The following is a 19,783-nucleotide window of genomic DNA, read 5'->3' on the forward strand; positions in this document are numbered from 1 at the left end:
AGCTAGAGGGATAACTATGAAAATTTTGAAGCATTGAAAACAATAATCACGTAATAGTGGTTAAGATAAAATGATCGAGGTTGGTAAGTGTAAAATGTTAAACTATGTCGGTGTCAGTTATTTTTTTGTTTTATGAACAATTAAGTAAAAACTAAACCAACGTGAGCACAAAACTGATGTATCGTACCTAAATCCAGTAGTGAACCATTACTGGCTGATAATCCCTAAAGCGGAATCTGATAATGCGGAAAGCTATAAATCGCATCCAGTGGCGTACTTTGGGAGGCCTACGTCCAGCATTGGACGGCTGATGATGAATACCTACAGAAGCCGTTAAAACTCACCCTTGTCCAAATAGCGCGACCTGCGCCAGCCCGGGCAGCCCGGCCAGCTGGGCCGTGTACTGCTGCTGAAGCTTCAACTGCTCCTGCAGGCTGGAGCCCTTGCGCCCGCCGGCCAGGTACTGCTGGAGGAGGAGGCTGTGGACTGCTTGCACCTGAGGAAGAAGAGGGGGTTAGATGTTGTAGGTGAAGGTTTTGAAAATTGGAGAGTGGGGGATTTTAGTGTTTTATTTATCAATGGGCTGGTATTGAAGAAGTTTGCGGTATACTTAGTACTGCACGGTACAAAAATAACAGCGCCGATTTTAGTGTAATTTTTAGGAATCAACGGGACACGAATAACTAGAATGCAGTAGATTTCTAAATTATTGCATGAAACAATTAAGGAGGAAGTGGTTCACCAACAGATTTTTAGTTTTTTGTTAGTCAAGTCACAAATTAATAGGAGTGATCCAGGGATCTTAGGATATTACCATCATTAATTTGAACATAAAAGTGGAATAGCAATGATAAACATAATAATCGTTTATTGCTCTTACCTGATCAGCAGGGTTTGGCGGGCGCTGGCTGGGCGACGGCACTTGGCTGGTGGTGGACGAGGAAGCCGTTGACGGCAGAATCGATATCTCAGGATACTCCCGCTCCAGAGTCTCCTGGGACAAACAAATACAAAACTTAAAAAGTGTAGTTTATCAGTAACTTAGTGCTTACAATTTGATAAAGCATACGGTCTTACTGTCTTTGTAGACATGAAATGACAAATAAAATAGGTAAGTAGGTATATTGATTGCGAAGTAATCCTACCTTAGTAGCAGCCAATCCAACTGGTCCAGAATCCATATTACTGTGCTTCTTCACCATATGGCCGAAAAGTAGTTTCAAGTCCACATAGGCTTGGCCGCAATGCGGGCAGTGATAGTGCAAGTTCATTCCACCAGCATTCTTATTCAGAGGACAATTCTGGTCGTGACAAGATGGTGGAATAGTTGGTCCAGAGTTCTTTGGGCTTTCGTAGCCCTTAGGTTTCATGTCGAAGTCCATTCGAGGCATTTTGATGTCCTTTGAAGGTGATGCGTCGTAAATGCTTCTTGGGGAGGGTGAAGACGTGTTGCTTCGGAGGTGCGATGATGGGTAAAAGGTACCGGCAGCTTTTACTACTGGAAAAGAAGTGAAATCTGCTTTTAGTTTTTGAAAAATGATAGTAAATAAAATCATACATATATACTTTGTAAGAAGTTGTATCTTTTCAAAGGAAATTAAAAAGAGCTTACATCAAATTTGCGGTTGAAGACTTACCTGCAATATTATCTGGCTCCCGATCAAACTCGCTTTTGATAGAGAAGTTTGTTGGTGTAAATGAGTCATTGGGCTCATTTTTGCCTGAACCCACGCTGTCTACCGATGCTCTCTCTTTCAAAGAATAATCTTTGACTTCATCAAAGGACTTTTCCATTTCTTCGCTCTTTATTACCGGGGTGCCTCTTCCATGTTTGTGGGTGGCTAAAGCGGAGTATTGGGTCAAAATTGCCGGGCAATTGTTTCCTTGGGCACAGTGGAAATGGTTTCGCAGTTGATTTTTGAAGCAGCTCTTTCCACCACATTGCTCGAAAGATGAGAAGTAATCAAATCCTTCAAGTAAGGGTGCGACCCCATGAGATTCCCTCATATGGGTCTCCATGATTAAGTGGGTTTCGCCTGAGAAACTGCAGTTAAAGCAGTGGAGATGCAACCTTGTCATACGGAGGTGACAATTCGGGTAAGATTGCGAGCATGCGTCCACTGCTGTGAATACTTCGAAGTATTGGAATTTGATCCTCTGTAAAGAAAATATAAACAATAAATTACTCATACTAACAAATTCTTCAGTTCAACAATTAATGATTGAATCATTCCAGTGTAATGTTTTACGTTACACATTAAGAATGAAAAAAATACTAACCGGAAATTCCTCAACAGTAGTAATAACTGGGGACTGCGGTACGGGAGCCACGATTTGATTGCTTTTCGGGAGCTTGAATGATGTGAAGATGGCTTGAGGGGTTATCTAAAACAAAAGAATAAAAATACTTAATGATTTCACACGAAAAAAGGTAAACCTAATGAATAATGTCCAAATAAATATTTCATAGATACTTACATTATCAGTCCAAACTTCAACCACTCGGTTCTTTGGTGGACGTCCCCGCTTCCTGCTAAACATCTCATCCAGAGAACTGGAGATAGATGGGTTCACATGTCCTGGGGCAACACCAGAGTTTGGCCCAAGGCTCAGCTGAGCTTGTAAGTTGGGATTCAGCTGAGAAGTCAATGTTGGCGCCATTTGGGCCAACTGAGCCAAGTTTGGAGGAAGGTTTGGGACTTGGCCCAACTGAGCTGCCATGTTCGGGTGGAGCTGTGCTGATAATTGAGGAGTGAAGTTTGGAGCGAATCTTGAGGCCAAGTTTGGTGACATCGGGCTCAGGAGAGCGTGTTGTCTGTGGTGCTCCAGACGTCTGAATGGGTGTTCCTCTGATGATAAGATCACGGCACCGCAGTTTTCCTGTAAGAAAAATATAGCTTTTAGACGAGTGTATCGTTATCTTTTACCAAATAACATAAACTGTAATCAAGAAATTATAATAAATTGCAATTTTGATCATATACGGGCAAAACAACCTCAATCATGTTACCGAGAGGTAGCTAAACAATAATAAAAACCAAATGTGATTGTAACTACCTCATCGCAAGAGTTACCTCGTTGAGAGGTTCAAGGTGCAATCGAAAACTATAAAGAATCCTGAGATCCAAGTTCTGGTAATAGATCCCTTAACCAAGTGCAGTGATAGCACTGAATGTTAACTAACAACAATCCAACCCCTGTATCTCCCAACCACTTACCCAAGTGCAGTGATAATGCGTGATGTCCCTGATGTGCTGGCAGGCGGTGCTGCCGCAGGGCTGGTGGCGCGAGTGCGTCGTGAAGTAGGCCTCCGTCACCTGGCTCTGCTGCTCGTGCTCGAACGCGTGCTTCACTATGGTTTGATGGCAACTGCGGGGAGAGGAAAGAGTTGATTACTTTGATAATTGTAAACTACGACTAGATTGAAATTACGTTTTATAGGTTTTGATCTATATTTGTGGTAAAAGGTTTTTAAAGTGTAGAATTGTGGATTTTAATGTATTGTAGGTTATATCATAATGTCGTAATATCACGACTGCCATTGACTTATATATTACTAGCGTAAGGACAGGCCCAACCGCTCTAAAAAATGACACCCTCGCGTTGGCCCTAAAACCTCATAAATCTGTCATAATTTGTATGAATTTAGGGCCAGCGCGCGGGTGCCATTTTCTTTTGACAAAACGTTCTGACGGGCGTATCCTTCCTTTTGAAATCATTGACGACTGCTTATTAAATTGCAATCGATTCTTTACAAAAAATAGGCTTCAATCAAAATTAACTTCCTTGACATTGTTACCTGAAGAAAAAGTTACAAGAATTTATGAGTTTATCACATCCTTACCTATGAGCCATCTTGCATCCCTCTGCTAGGCAATGGTAGTGTTTGTTGGAAGCGCCACATTTTGAGCACTTGTCTTCTGACTCATTGCCTCCGTTGAAGGTGTCTATGTACTTGCGAGTCACCTCATCAAAGACCGCTGGGTTCTGTGAAGAAAGCCAAATTAATTAGAATTTAATAGGAACCATGACAAATAGTAACGCTTTGTAAATGCCATGTAATTTTCGTTTATCGAATTATCTACAATTTACTCTCGTACCACCATATCTAACTGTTACTTTAGTGTGTAAATTGCATCTGTAGCAAAGAAAATTATGAAAATATCAAAAAATATTTATGTTATGCAGAATTATAATTATAACAATACTGTACAGAGTATTTTTTTTCGTACCATTGATCTATTTTAAAAGCGGAGAAGTATCTAGATATATGCAGTTAAAATTTGTCAAGTCACTTACGTAAGGAGGTGAATAGTCTTCTCCAATCATGGAGTTAGACAGGTCATCATCAGGGTGGATGTTGGCTCCAGGAGAGTACATGCTGAGATCCGTCGCCCCTTGCTGCATCAGGGCGCTCTGGATTACTGATGTCGGCAGACTGGAATATGAATAAATATTGTGTTATAAATAAGCATTAAGAGGAAACGTAAAAAATAAAGAATACGTATTCACAAGAAACATTTAAGATTCACCAGATACGTACTTAACTATCTTTTGTCATAAACTATAAAACTGTCAAAGCAAAAAGGAAATCTGATTTCAAAAACAAAACACTAACCCAAAGCTCATTTCCTGTTCCTTCCGCTCATGTTTCCTCTTGTGAGTGAAGATCTGGCTGCTAGAGTGGAGGACATAGTTGCAGTGGGGCCTGATGCAGTGGATGTGGTTGCAGGTGCGGGAGAACCGGCAGTCCCTGTAGGGACAGGCCTCGTTCTTCATGTACTTCTTGAAACCATCCTTGGAGAGAGCCTCGTCTTTTATGTGGTAGGTCTTGTGCTTTTCTGTAAAGAAGATATCGAATTTGAAGGGATGATTGGAGGAGAAAGTTTGAAGTAAACGAAATTTATTGCAAGAACAGAGAAATAAACACATCACATCTGAAATACTTCAACTATTGTTAAACAATATGTCATCTTACCCATATCAGCCTTATTCTTAAACGTGTAGGTGCAGCCAATCCTTCTGCAGTGGAAGTGGGTGGTCCGTTGTCCAGCGAAGACACAGTGTGGGGCGGCGCAGCTTTCTGTCGCACGGAATCTTTGGAACCCTTCTTGGAGAATTGCTGAGTCCTTGCGATGGTAGTTCGCATGCATTTGCACGTCTGATGTTGATATGTACACCTGGTGGTGGAAAATATGGATATTAGATTATGCCAGGGTGTTTTTGTGGCATCATTAAGTTTCGTGATGAGTTTTAGAACTTAATTACGATAAAGATGTCTTGAAAGCCATTTTGTCATTACCAAAACGCTGAAATTTCACTCACAATTTTATAAAACTTATTCAAAATTTCATTTATGTTTTCTGTACTCATGGCAGGTATTAATAAAACATAATACAAAGCGGTCTTACCTTATCACAGCCATCCTGAATGCAGTGGTAGTGGGTTTGGCTGCGGTTGTGGGGGCAGTCGCTGAACCGCTCCGAACAGTCGTCCAGGGGTGAGTACCTCATGAAGCCATGGGCTAATGACTCATCACGTTTCTTGTGCCACTGGAAAAAAGTAAAATCGGTGCTGTAGATATTATATACGTAGGTCCTGTGCACGCTGGGACGATAATCTGATTGATCTTTTCATCACGGTGACAATCCTTAGCTCTAAAAGCTTCTTACCTTGAAATGCCTGATCATTTCTTCCTTCTTGCAGAAGACCCTGGCGGTACAGTCCATGCAGTGGAAGTGTTCTCTGTAACCCAGGTCCTTGCAGTATGATGAACCGCATTCTAGAGTTGAACTGTACCTGGTTTGAAAATAGATAACGTTTTGTTAGAGTCTAAGTAATCATACACTCGCAATCAATTAAAAAGTTCCAACTGCCATCGCCGTCTCATAATGTCACTGGAACCTTTTCAATGCTCGCGAAAAATAAAGATAATTTTCAAATGCAACAACTTTATTAAATACCTAATAATGTAGTAATTCTGCCACTATAAAACTAGGTTAGTAATGATGACCAATCTAGTTTCATTTTCAATTGATTGTTAGATTCATACGTTATGTTCAAGTAAATTAAGCAACTGTCCTAGATTTCCAATCGAACACAAAACTTTCAAGATCTACAAAAGCACAAATAATAAGCCAAACTTCACGATCAATTTCAAAACTGAAATCTATTACGATATGTTCCAGTGTATCAATCGATAACAGAACCAGTCCGTTTCGATTTAATTATGACTCAGATTACATTCTAATGTTATTGATAAGAGTGGCTTATTAAAGTAGGTTTCTCAGGCCACCGTTGTCAAAGTTTCTTGCTAATCCACTCGATTTTATTGGACAATAGGTTACATCACTCAAGTTTGTGAAGTATTCGGTACAAGCCGTTCAAACCGCGTGTTACCTTTTGACGTATCTGGAATAATCCACGGTGGTTTGGAGCGAGTTCTTGCGGGCTTGGTCCAACTGGTTCAAAGCCGACAACAGACCTGAAACAAAACAATAAGAACGTTAGTTTATTTTTGAAAGCAGGTATTGATGTGATGTCATCATCAGGATGGGGTTAGGGATTTATAGAAAACTTTTTAGATATACTTAAGAGGTATTAAATTGAAACGAATTGCAGAAAAAGGATCTCTTCCTTATTGCAATGTATCTTTTTAAATAAATACTCAGAGGACCTTTGAAAGAATGTAAAATAAGAAATCATTTGTTTTCAAAGTCAAATCCGCTTCACCCAAAACGGCGATGGGCTTAAAAAATGTAAATTCATAGGAAACAATCAGAGTTAACGATACATTCAACGATTCCTTTGCCGTCAAAACTTATTCTTTTGTTTGGAACAGCTAAATCACGGCCATGCATCATATTCCGATGAACAATGTACTGTTTTCGTCGTGTTGGAAATAATTTAAATCATCTGCCTTAGTTTCGTCAGATTCTTTAAGGTTCCGTAGAGATGTAATAATATAATGTAGTAAGTTCCTACAGTATAATGTGTTACCTATTTAGGTATGTAAATAAAGTTTTTAAATTAATAATGCACATTCTTATAACATCACAGGAATACATCATCTGCAATTTTGGTCTCCATTTTAACATCCAACTTTTTAAAACCATCTTTAGTACAGAACCCTTTCCTTTTAACTTGTGTGAGTTTTTGTTAGTTCTATTATGTGTGGTTCTTGGTTCACGCTCGAGTTGGGCAACAGTGCGGCCCAATATCAAGTTTTGGAGTATCAAATAAATTATTATGGTAATTAATCAATGTGTTTTCTCCTAGTCACTCCTCCGCTATTGTGAGTGATCGGTGGTTCTGTTCAGCTGGTACTGGTGCAGTCATAAGTGTTAGGTTTTTCTTTTAAATGTTAGGTACTTTTGGTGTTTTTTTTTTTTGTTTTAGCTCTATAACTCTAGGTGGGTTGTTGGCTCCCCTAATTCTGGACTGGGTCAGAATCAGGGTTGTAATTTTAGTTTAATTTTTTTTATCATGTTTGCCAGAAAATACTTACCTGTTGCAGAGCACCAGTTTTATCATATAAGTACATTTATATTTATTAAACCTCTTTAATAAAAAGCCACTTTTCAGCTCGCCATTACAGTTCCTGTACGCACAATGCGGCGACGTACCTACGTATAGTCTTTGTATTGAAAATTCGACTTATTGAGGGTATCACGTCTCTCGGATTAAAGAGGCATAATTTGTTACACGCAATCAACAAATAGACAGCTGCGGCGGAAAACGGAACTTATAGAAAACATGGCAAAATGCTGCATTTTATTCGATTCCAAACGATCGCTTTTGTTTTATTTACTTATTTTCTACGTCTCAAACAAATCTGATTGCTTTGTTCTTGGCTTAAATAAGTTAACCTCAGTATCATCGGCCCGGAATTCTCCACTTTAGTACATTATGCCTCTCCCTTATTATGCGGAGTCATAATTCAAAGTTCTTGAGCGCAAGTGGCTCCCCCATTTGAAGGCAAACGTCGTTTTGTCAATCCGTGTGACGAAATACTTACTCGATTCTTTTACAAAATCGTCTTTTGAATGACGAATTAATGCCAACACTTATGTAGATTATGTTGGAGCACAATAGCTAAGTAAAGCTTTACAATTTGATATGTTACGTAAGTGGAACAGTCCAATGTGTATAGAAAAAAACCATCGTCTATGTATCTAACGTTCTTCTTTGTAATGTAATAGCGTAAACAGCGCATATAATGTTGAGCTTTTTAGATGACTGTATAAATATATTTATGTACGAGTGTATGATGACTGTATGTATATGCTAAAATATACGTAAAGTATATTATTATGTAAATACCTATTAAACTAACATCATCTAAATGAATATAAAAATATAAACGATGGAAGTAAAATTGCTACTAAATTATACCCAATAATTTCAAGAATTGCAAGCATCTTTTATAGCCAAAAAGACACTCAATTTCACAAGATTACATTTCACAGAAACATCGTAAAGAAATTATCGTGTCTCGGGCAAAAAATATATTGATTACATTGACTATTGTAGTGATTTATTACAATTACTAGAAAAACCTGGTTAACAATTTTTATGATGGTCAATTTAGTTCTTTCCGTGCATCGTTAAAAAACTGCGCGTGAGTTGAAAAGCTGCGAATTACTAGTATTTTGACAGAAGTAGAACATTTATTATACGACTGTAATTTATAAAGATTATAGAATGTATAATATAATACAATATCGTGTATGTTAAGTTGTGATGTAAGAGCCCGGCTAAGAATAATGATAGAGTTGGTAATTTTTGTGTGGGTATAATTGATGATGTAGAAATTTGAGGAAATTATGAATATTAATTTCCTTTGTTCTTATTTCTGGTATGTACTTACGAACATTCAATTAAGTATAGAACAAATACGGAGGTTTAATGGACCATAATAAAATACAAGATAAAGACAACAAAATTATACATTCATAAACGAAAAAGAAATATACAGTAAAGTAATACATTCTTGTTTGCTAATTAAAATGAAAGCGTGACGGATTGTAAATGACCTTTCCCGTAAAATACCGAATACGTCACACGCGAAGTGACACATTCGTGGTTCTCGTTCACGAAATGTCACACGGATTATGAGATTGAAACGATGATAATTTTAAGCAGTTTATAATAAATGTTTTGATTTAAAAGCTTGGGAAATATCAATCTGGTACGCATGACGAAGACCTAATTTGACGAATATTAACAATTTTTAGTGGCTTGTGTTTTAAAATATCTGAAAAACTATTAGATATGGGATAAAATTATAGTATTTATCTCTGAAACCATAGACATCTAGACAGACAGTGATAGAATGTTAGACATTGGCAGCATACTTTTTTAAGGTACCTAAGTAATTTTAAACAGATATCGAGAAACAGTCAGATACATTAAAAAGAAACATAACGTCAGCGTAAATGTGACAAAATGACCTAAAACCAAAAGAGTTGATTCGGGCATTTTTCCAAACAATCAACTGGATAAAAAAAACCATTAAAACTCAAACAATGGGGTGTGTCAGACGATCACAAGATAATGTCTTCCCGACATCAACATTTATAATACTGAGGTGGGCTTTTTTAGGAAATTTCGTAAGATATTGTACTTGGTTATTGATGCGGGACAATAGGGCTCCATAATGTCCCAGTTAATGGAATACACCCATTGAGTGGAACCGAACTGGGGGGCTACTTCGGCTTTACGAAAAACGAACGAACTCTAACTGTCATCATGCACGCGGTTTGTTTAATGCAACAGGATAGAGTCGTTTGGAAGTTTGGAGTTTCCCCCCAATACCGATGAAAAATTTAGATTTTATTTAATAAAAATAGTTTCTGTCGTAATAATTCTATTAAAAAAATTCTGCTTCCTAATAAAATTACAATTAATTAATATTACCTACATACAACTATCCAAAACAACTTTGTAAGATACTTACAATGTAAATTACATGAGAACTAATGGACCGTACAATTGGTTCAATGAACGACGTTTCATTAAATTAAATTACAATTATGATTGACTTTCATTGTTGATGCCAACATCTTATGATCTGCTCAAAACTCTGAAAAAGCTGTAAACTTGTAGTTATAATGTCTATGCTTAATGATGCGTTATAGAAGTATAATAAGAATTATCATTTTGAAGCAACGAAAATTTAATTTAGTAGGTACACTAACTACATATTTATTTAATTATGACACTCAAATTCTATGAGGCATAGAATTTTAACAACACTTAGGTATACCTATTTGAGACGTATCGTAAGTATAAACTTCTACGAAATATACCTACATTTATTAAACAAGCTATATTTGTATAACGAATAATCCATCACAAAGATGTAGTTGAGGAGGAACTACGAAATCCTTATACGTTGAAAATTCAATATCATAGCCGTATTTGTGTCGGCACCGAAATTGATGATTCATATAACATATTCAAAGAATAAAATATATAGATAGGACATAGCCGTCGAGTATAAGTACGTAAAAAATGTACAAATACATTTAAGTTTGTATAACATATTTTTTCATTTAATATTATGTTTAATATAAAAAAAAACTTTAATGAGTATTTATAAAAAATGTGCATATATACATTTTATTTATTTACAGGTTCCGCTCTTTTGTTGCACCCCACCCAAAGGTACCCATTGATTTCATTAGCACAAATCACTATCTGTACCTTTAATCGAAATAATTAACATATAAAACATATTTTTTTAATTGTAAGTAACTTGCGTTTATACAGGGTGTTGCAAAAAGGGTATACTAAGCCGAAACCTACATGTGCAGCATGGTATATCTAAGCCTGAAACTGAAATCAGAATTTGAAAATTCGCGAAAAAAATATTTAATTTTCCATAGAAACTTCGTTGGTCACGTGACTTTTTACTATGGGAAAATAAATAAAAAAATCGCGAATTTCCAAATTCTGATTTCAGATTCGGACTTAGATATACCATGCTGCACATGTATTTTAATTCTATTAAAAAAATTCTGCTTCCTAATAAAATTACAATTAATTAATATTACCTACATACAACTATCCAAAACAACTTTGTAAGATACTTACAATGTAAATTACATGAGAACTAATGGACCGTACAATTGGTTCAATGAACGACGTTTCATTAAATTAAATTACAATTATGATTGACTTTCATTGTTGATGCCAACATCTTATGATCTGCTCAAAACTCTGAAAAAGCTGTAAACTTGTAGTTATAATGTCTATGCTTAATGATGCGTTATAGAAGTATAATAAGAATTATCATTTTGAAGCAACGAAAATTTAATTTAGTAGGTACACTAACTACATATTTATTTAATTATGACACTCAAATTCTATGAGGCATAGAATTTTAACAACACTTAGGTATACCTATTTGAGACGTATCGTAAGTATAAACTTCTACGAAATATACCTACATTTATTAAACAAGCTATATTTGTATAACGAATAATCCATCACAAAGATGTAGTTGAGGAGGAACTACGAAATCCTTATACGTTGAAAATTCAATATCATAGCCGTATTTGTGTCGGCACCGAAATTGATGATTCATATAACATATTCAAAGAATAAAATATATAGATAGGACATAGCCGTCGAGTATAAGTACGTAAAAAATGTACAAATACATTTAAGTTTGTATAACATATTTTTTCATTTAATATTATGTTTAATATAAAAAAAAACTTTAATGAGTATTTATAAAAAATGTGCATATATACATTTTATTTATTTACAGGTTCCGCTCTTTTGTTGCACCCCACCCAAAGGTACCCATTGATTTCATTAGCACAAATCACTATCTGTACCTTTAATCGAAATAATTAACATATAAAACATATTTTTTTAATTGTAAGTAACTTGCGTTTATACAGGGTGTTGCAAAAAGGGTATACTAAGCCGAAACCTACATGTGCAGCATGGTATATCTAAGCCTGAAACTGAAATCAGAATTTGAAAATTCGCGAAAAAAATATTTAATTTTCCATAGAAACTTCGTTGGTCACGTGACTTTTTACTATGGGAAAATAAATAAAAAAATCGCGAATTTCCAAATTCTGATTTCAGATTCGGACTTAGATATACCATGCTGCACATGTAGGTTTCGGCTTAGTATACCAATTTTGCAACACCCTGTATTGAGTCCTGACTTGCATTTGGACAGATACGAACCTTACTTGGAAGATTATACATTATTATCAACATAGATAGGTACTTATTCTAATGCAAGTTAAAACAATGGCAAATTTGATTGTGTTATTGAAGATTCAACTAAAAAAAACTAACTAAGACAATTTATGTAAGTAAAGTAAAATCATCGATGCTCGAGTATTCAAATCATTGACGTGTCACTTCTGATGGCAATGCCAGATTGTCTATTCTCGGCGTACCTACATTACGTCAACATTATTTTTTGTAACAATATTTAAGATTCTTCCACCAGATATGGTATACGTATGTCTTTTTCTATTTTGCTGTTCCGTCGATCAGTCTTTGTTAGTCGGAAGATTAGTTGGTTATTTTTACATTTTCCTGCAGATAAGTACCTATAACTTGTTTGTATTGTTACTTAACCAAGACTTTCAAATTGTATCCTACGCAGTGGCTTCTAGATAACGAATCTGGAGGGTTACACTAACTACGAAAAAAACTAACGAGAACTGTCATGCAATCGGTACGGATCTTAGTTTTTCGTAAACTAGAGTGATACCTTCAATTTATTTACACTTGTGTCGTGTGTGTATTTAGAATCTAGACAGACAGATACAGAAAGAGGTAGCTCAGTCACTTTTAGAATGGAATATAATGGAATATCTAATATTTTCAGTGTTTTCAGGATACCTTGATGAGGTTTAAAACAAGTTCATTACTACATAATATATAATAAGGCCAAGAACCATCCGCTTAAAAATAAAGAATACAATATCGATCGAATTTCGCGTTAAAGACCTACCTAGCTAGCATACTGTATTGTTAAACGAACTCGTTATTAACTGTAAAGTATAACAAATCATCTTTTTAACCTCTTTTTGACCTAACAAGTATGCACTGTATCACGATTGTAATTATGTCTTTGTATACCGACTTGTTAATTATCCGTTTAGTTATAAAAGATACTAACTGTGTCTGCCTGTCATTTCAAATCAGGCTGGTGATTTTTTGTAGTTTTTGTTCTGCTATCTTTTAAATTATAACGTTTAAATACATGTTTAGAACAAGTACCTAAGTAAAAATTTACAACTTAAAATATTGTAATGAATCTTTTGAGACGTAAATTGAAACTAAACAACCTACATCATTATTTGGTGTTTCCGAATGGAAGCTGTTGTATAAAATTGGAAAAGCTATTTTTATTTATTTATTTGGATAAACAACAGCGACATGCTATAATAATCTTAAATACACTTTAACTAATAGTAGGTAAGCATACCGCCTTAAACGTTCATCACTGTGACACAATAAAATATTGAAAAAGTGATACACAAAATAGGTACTTACATCAACATGGCAAACATGCATACTACTATGCATACAAGCTACTTGGTAATAATCACGATAAAGTTGAATTTTGTGAAAAAAATACGATCATCTAATAGCTGAAGCGTTCTTGAGATGCAAACCAATTTAAATAGTTCTAACTAATCTTATTCCCTAACTCCAGCACGCATGAATAGATCAATGTCGACGAATCGGTCATTAATACACATGCGATATGATTTGAATCGTACACCGAAGTTCGCCGAACGCATAAACTTCGTCGGCGAACACAAGGGAGGGTAATTATGAATGTGCACAGCCGTAGATCGAATCGAGATCCATCAGCGACTGATAACGATCGGTGCGTTGCGATCAATGTCTTCGGCGGTCGTCGGCTCTTGTCGGACTTTTCCGTGGAAAGATGCGCTGTGATTGGTTGATTTTTTTAAGTAGATTATAGAAGTATGTGTTTAGTATAGTTTTGTTCTTATATTTTTAATTTTATTTTGATTCGGTAAGTACTGGCTATTTTTTATTATTTTTCAGTGCTATTATTAATCATGAATTACAATTGTTTTACTATCTTACTAACCACGAATGTGGTCCTTTAAACGTCTCACCAGTACACACACGTTACATATCTGTAGTACTTAAATTAATTATAGTATTATCTCATTACTCATTTATTTACTAATCAACCCTTTAATAAAATGTAAAGCTAAGCCCACAATGATGGATCGCCGATCGAAGCCCGACATTCGATGTTTAGTCGATGTCGACGACGCGACGTCTTTCGTACAGGGATCGATTATGCGTCAATCGTTCTGCACACACACACATACACATACACACAACGATTTTATTTATCGATTGTGCTGCTTGTAATTGCAGATTTATTAGGCTTCATTAATGTTGTTACATTATTGTATGAAGGGTATAGTCATAATTTAGTTAATTGTAGGTACATGGATGATACACGACTATGTAGATATAAGTAGAGTGAAAATATTGATCTTTGCTCAAAAGAGGGAAATGATAAACACAAAAAAGTTTCATAATTTAAAATCTGCAATACCATGAATGACTTTAACCCGGGCCCGCTCGGCTGTCTCACAATAAATAATAAAAGCAAACGATAATCGAACGATTAAGATTCAAGCACAGACACAAGGAAAGACCAAACAAAGCGAACACACGGGCGAATTCCAAGTCAACGCCTATCGCCTATTTATATATCCTTTCATGCCGTAAAGCCTCGATGCAGCCGGGGTCATATAATGCATTATAATTTTACACAAAGATACAAACTGCGTCTCTCAAATGAATATGCAAAGGCGCATGTGTCTGTGTTGAATTGAGTTATTGTGATCGGGCGCTGGTGTGTAGCGAGCCTTACGTCGGGCGCGCGTGTGGACGCGTGCGTGTGCGTGTGTGCGTGCCACGCGGCCGTGTGCGTGCGGCGCACACGCATCGGAAGAAATGCATATTTTATGACGTCTGCTCACATTCTGCGCGGTGCCACAAAGAAATTATACGCACATTAAATCTGTGGAGGTGATTTTTTAATTTTTATTTGTTGCAGCACCGTGTAGTTATGTTAAGTGTTGTTTAGTATTGCATCGCATTATGTGCTGGCGCCATTTCGTGAATATTTCTCTTCACCTTCTTTTTTAACGACACTCGTATTTTTATCATAATTTACGTATAGTTTTATAAAATAAACTTTGCTTATTTCTTACACGCAACAGTTATAATACATATATATTCAATTTTAAGCCTTATTTATGAATTCATATGGCATTAGATTAATTTCATTCTTACAGCCAAGCGACGACTCCACGGCTTTCTGAAAGCGTTCGACAGAGGATATGCAATACAAGCAAGTCGATCGCCTTAAGTTAATTAACAAAAGGGTCTCAATGCCGACATCCCGCCCGTCCCAGCACAATGTATGGGACTATCCGACGATGTATCCGACGATGTATCCGCGGATTTATTGCTAATTTCACTATATTATCCGGCGGCGGATCGACCAGATTTTTGCATTAGATTCCGCCGTAAGATCTCTACAGATATCTAAAGAATTGAATTCTTTATGCAATCATTTATTTACTGTCGTTTATAAAGGCTACGACAGCCGCATCTCAAAAATGATTCATTATAAAACAAGGTGTAACAAAATGGTAGCCATGTAAAATAAAATACCAATTAGAAATACAACAGCCTAATCGAAATGAATCATTAAAATCACCTTAGTTTGGAGCCGAGACGGAATAATGAGAGAAATAATGTTGTTGGACCGGAAAATTAGTCTAAACTGACTCCGAATCACATAAATGAGTGGATGAATATCAAACTGCCATATGTCCACCTACCCGAAAAATTGACTTTTTGATTTGGTCGTGTTCTCCGTTAAAATGTCAGTTTGCCTATGCCCTTCAAGTTCCAATAAGTGCAAGGCATCCATGAGAAAAAAGCCGTTAAAAAGTAAGTTTTTTTCAAATCCTTTTAAGTCTAACCGTTTCGCATTACAAATTTTCACAAGTCCATTCCGGCCAATCACAGAGCGTAATTTTTTCAACATGGCGTCAGTTTTGGTGAGAATTTCGAGGCTGTGGTGTGTGCTCCCAATGTTTTATAACGAATATAAATGAAAATGTTGAGGAAATTATGATTGTGGACCCTGATAAAGCTCGGAAAAGGAACAGATTGAAGAGTGTGGCAATAAAACGACAGAAAACTATGGCGAAGTAAGTTTAAAACCCCTTTTTTTCCAACCCACGTATCAATTACAAAGCATTTTCGTGGTAAACACAGGGCCGTATCGGGTAGAATATAATACGGTAGGTAGGTACTTTTCTACCGATAAATTTTGGCTGATTAACTTCATTGTATTTAATAGAATATAGACTGTATTAGTCTTACTGAGTCCGGCCCATGATATTAGTATTTTTCAAACAATTATAAGTCCTTATGACTCATATCAAAACAGCATAAGTCTTGTATGGGCATATCAAACTGCTATAAGTCCAAACTGTTTATTAACTTTTACGCCTTTCTATGAGTGTTATAATGGATTTGTTTATTAAAATATATTCTTAAGGTCACAAGTCAACTGATTAAATCACGGGGCAAGTTCTATGACCATTAAATAATAGAGAAAACAAAAACCTCCATTTCCCAAATTTTGCGTGGACGTGACATATGGCAGTTTGATATTCATCCACTCAAATTAAAGGGACTATCCCACACTGTGATAACTTGAAATTTTCGGGTTCCGTCTGTGTGTTTTTTCGACTGTGTGTATTTATTATTAATTAAAACTACACTTAACACAAAACTACTATTTACTACAATATTTGTTACTTACTTATCTATTTGTCAAGTCATTCCTCTACCCAAAAATTTACTAGAAAAAAACACTTTTAGCGATAAGCTTTTTCCACTGTATAAAATTATTATTTTGTGTTATGTTACATCATTAAAGTAGTAATTATTCTATTCTATTCAGTGCATTCACATTACCCATACAATTTTAAGGTTGTGATCACCTGAAAATGAATCTACCTATAGGATGGAATTTTATAAGTAGGTACCTAAACTTCCTGAAATGCTTTTTTTTTCGAGAGTTAGTGCCAAATCGCGAGTAAGTACAGATATTCTGCAGTTACCATTTCTTTTTCATACCTAATATACCTATCTACTAATTTCTATTTGACATCGAATGTCAACCGATACCTAATACTACGGAATCCTAAAATTTTATGTCAGACAAAAATAAACCAGTTCTATTCCAACTACAACCTACAATGCCTTCGATACAGATATAAATTTTACAAGTAAATGAAAATCATGTTTTTATCCCAAGGAGCATTATTTAATTACTGTAATTATAGATTTTATATAAATTACATCTAAAAAAATTAAGACAAAGAATTTTCGAATTCTAAAAAGCTGTATGAAATATGGATTATTGTTGGAAAGAGATGAGAATAGCTACAAGATAGTGCTAGACAAGGATGGACAGAAAGCGATGATTTTATCGAACAATCGTCGTGTCATATACTTGTATTTATGGGGAATACAAGGATAGGATGGATAATAACAACAAATACATAGATTTAAGAAAAAAAACTCAAATAAGGTCAAGTGGGGTAAGAGAAACATACTTTACTGGTATGTGCATATTTTATCGACGTAAAGACCATAGAGCTGCGCATTATAGTTTTCTTTTTACTAGTTACTGTTACTCTTCCCCCAGCATCCCTCTTACCCCACCTGACCTTACTTAAAACTTTGATTTTTTTAAATGTTTTTCATGAAGCAAATGATTTTAATGCAGCTTTCTAAGTTCTTGACGATGTAAAAATTGTTAACTAACAACATTTAACTTCTTGAACAAGGCTTATCAATACAAACCTTTCTATTACCATACGATCCGATATATCATTATTTTATGCATAATCATTACCGAGCAATATTCTTGGTTCTTTTGTGGCTCCGAGAACATTTTATTGTTTTATCGATTTCCATTTTGTGTACAGACAGACACACACACACTTATATAGTCCGACAACAACTAACATTGCATCTGTAAAAAGGGAGATTACTTTTTCTTTAACTGGTTGCCCTAATCGTAATGGCAAGACGTACCACTTCTGTGTTGCCCTAATATTATTACTTTTATGTTAAACTTGTTTGTGTTGCAAAGTTGTTGGACAAAACTATACAAAAAACATCCTTAACCTCCTGATGCCCACGGTCCTTCTGTGAGTACTTAACGAGTATAGTGATTACTGCCCAAGCTATAACATATTTTTCCTGGACTAAATGCCCACGGTCCTTCTCCGAGGACGAATACTTTGTGTTTGAACCATATTTGAATTTACCGCCATTATTTTTTGGGATTGCATCAATGGATTTAACATTCCATCACTGACAGCTGTCTTAAGTGTCATCTGAGGATAATCAATCGTTCATTGTAAAAACGTCAAAAAACGGAACCATGGCGGGGCCACCGTCGACTAAGTAAGTTGTAATCTCATTTTACTTATGTGATCTAATCATTTAATACAATAACTTTAATAAAACCTTATTGTTAAGTATATTAGCAAGAGACGAATAGTAATATTTTATCAATTAAGGTTCTAAATAATATTCTATGATCATCCATTTACATTAGTACTCATCTGAGTACCGTGGTCCTCAATGACATAAACGTTTAGTCCTCACTTGAGGACTCTGGACCGCTATACTATAATTTTAGATATACTTATTTATGTATTTTTTTACAGAATATAATGCGAAATTCAAGAAATTGAAGCAGATTTAGCTATGTCGGACATAGATCTCTCGGAGGACGATGATATGACGACATAAATGACTCACCATGAACCCGTAGAATTTGAATTTTGTGATGATGATATCCAGGAGCTGCTAGCTGAGCCTTTCATTTTATCTTATTTTGTTCCTATATTGATCCCAATAATTATAATAGTTGATAAGTGTAAGAGTTTATCTAGAATAAATATAAGTTCTAAACTTATGTGAGACTGATTTAAAGTGTTAAATGTGTTCCTAAGTGGTTCTTATTTCATAAGTTTTGTTATTTCTAACAAATTACCTTATAAATATATTGCCTACCAATAAATTAAACTTTTTTTAACTGCTCACGGTCCTCACATGAGGACTAATGATTTTCGAATTTAAACCTATTGAAACTGGTTCCTTTTTTAATGCATTAACCGTACATACTACTAGGAACACTATATAATAATTTTTGCGACATTTATTCACGTTTAAGTTTCTGGGCAGTAAGCTAGGTAAACGCAATAGTCCTTGTGTGAGGACCGTGGGCAGATAGTCCTTAAAAATAAAATAACGGCTGGGCGTCAGGAGGATAAAACTTTTCAGTTTTCAGACGTCTGGCGTTGCCCGGACGAAGGACAATTTAAGGCGGATGGGATATGCTCCCAGCCAATGTCAGCACTCTATGCAGTTGCGGAAGCCTCCAGACTACGTCACACCTTATAGAGTGTCCTAATGCCCCAAAGTGCAGTCAAGGAGACCTGATGAAGGCCAATGATCTCGCAATAAGAGTAGCAAAACACAGGAGGAAGTTAGCTTAGTGCATTTACACGATCGAAGAAGTTCTATAGACTTTTATAGAATATCGTGCTTAAATACAAAATATGCATCACATAATTTTACACATAAGTACCTAGATCTGAAAAGAAAAAAACAAAACTCCCGAAAAAACAGGGGACGA

At 35.7% G+C, this 19,783-nt stretch overlaps 1 protein-coding gene across 5 annotated transcripts in view; it reads right to left on the reverse strand.

Annotated features, from left to right (window-relative positions):
• LOC105381260 overlaps window positions 1–19,783 on the reverse strand; it is a 70,300-nt gene that overhangs the window by 5,061 nt on the left and 45,456 nt on the right. For 3 of the 5 annotated variants that reach the window (XM_048630841.1, XM_048630842.1, XM_048630838.1), the window contains exons 8-21: window positions 6,400–6,484; window positions 5,673–5,799; window positions 5,412–5,552; window positions 4,979–5,180; window positions 4,619–4,841; window positions 4,300–4,438; window positions 3,845–3,987; window positions 3,219–3,369; window positions 2,479–2,880; window positions 2,281–2,385; window positions 1,638–2,157; window positions 1,146–1,498; window positions 881–994; window positions 345–496 (exon numbers count right to left, since the gene is read on the reverse strand). In XM_048630841.1, coding sequence (XP_048486798.1) covers window positions 345–496; window positions 881–994; window positions 1,146–1,498; window positions 1,638–2,157; window positions 2,281–2,385; window positions 2,479–2,880; window positions 3,219–3,369; window positions 3,845–3,987; window positions 4,300–4,438; window positions 4,619–4,841; window positions 4,979–5,180; window positions 5,412–5,552; window positions 5,673–5,799; window positions 6,400–6,484 — 2,857 coding nt within the window. The remainder of the gene's footprint in view (window positions 1–344; window positions 497–880; window positions 995–1,145; window positions 1,499–1,637; window positions 2,158–2,280; window positions 2,386–2,478; window positions 2,881–3,218; window positions 3,370–3,844; window positions 3,988–4,299; window positions 4,439–4,618; window positions 4,842–4,978; window positions 5,181–5,411; window positions 5,553–5,672; window positions 5,800–6,399; window positions 6,485–19,783) is intronic. The other 2 variants (XM_048630839.1, XM_048630840.1) reach the window with 2 other exon arrangements.

This window comes from Plutella xylostella, chromosome 27 (assembly GCF_932276165.1).
Source record: "Plutella xylostella chromosome 27, ilPluXylo3.1, whole genome shotgun sequence".
Lineage (NCBI taxonomy): Eukaryota > Metazoa > Arthropoda > Insecta > Lepidoptera > Plutellidae > Plutella > Plutella xylostella.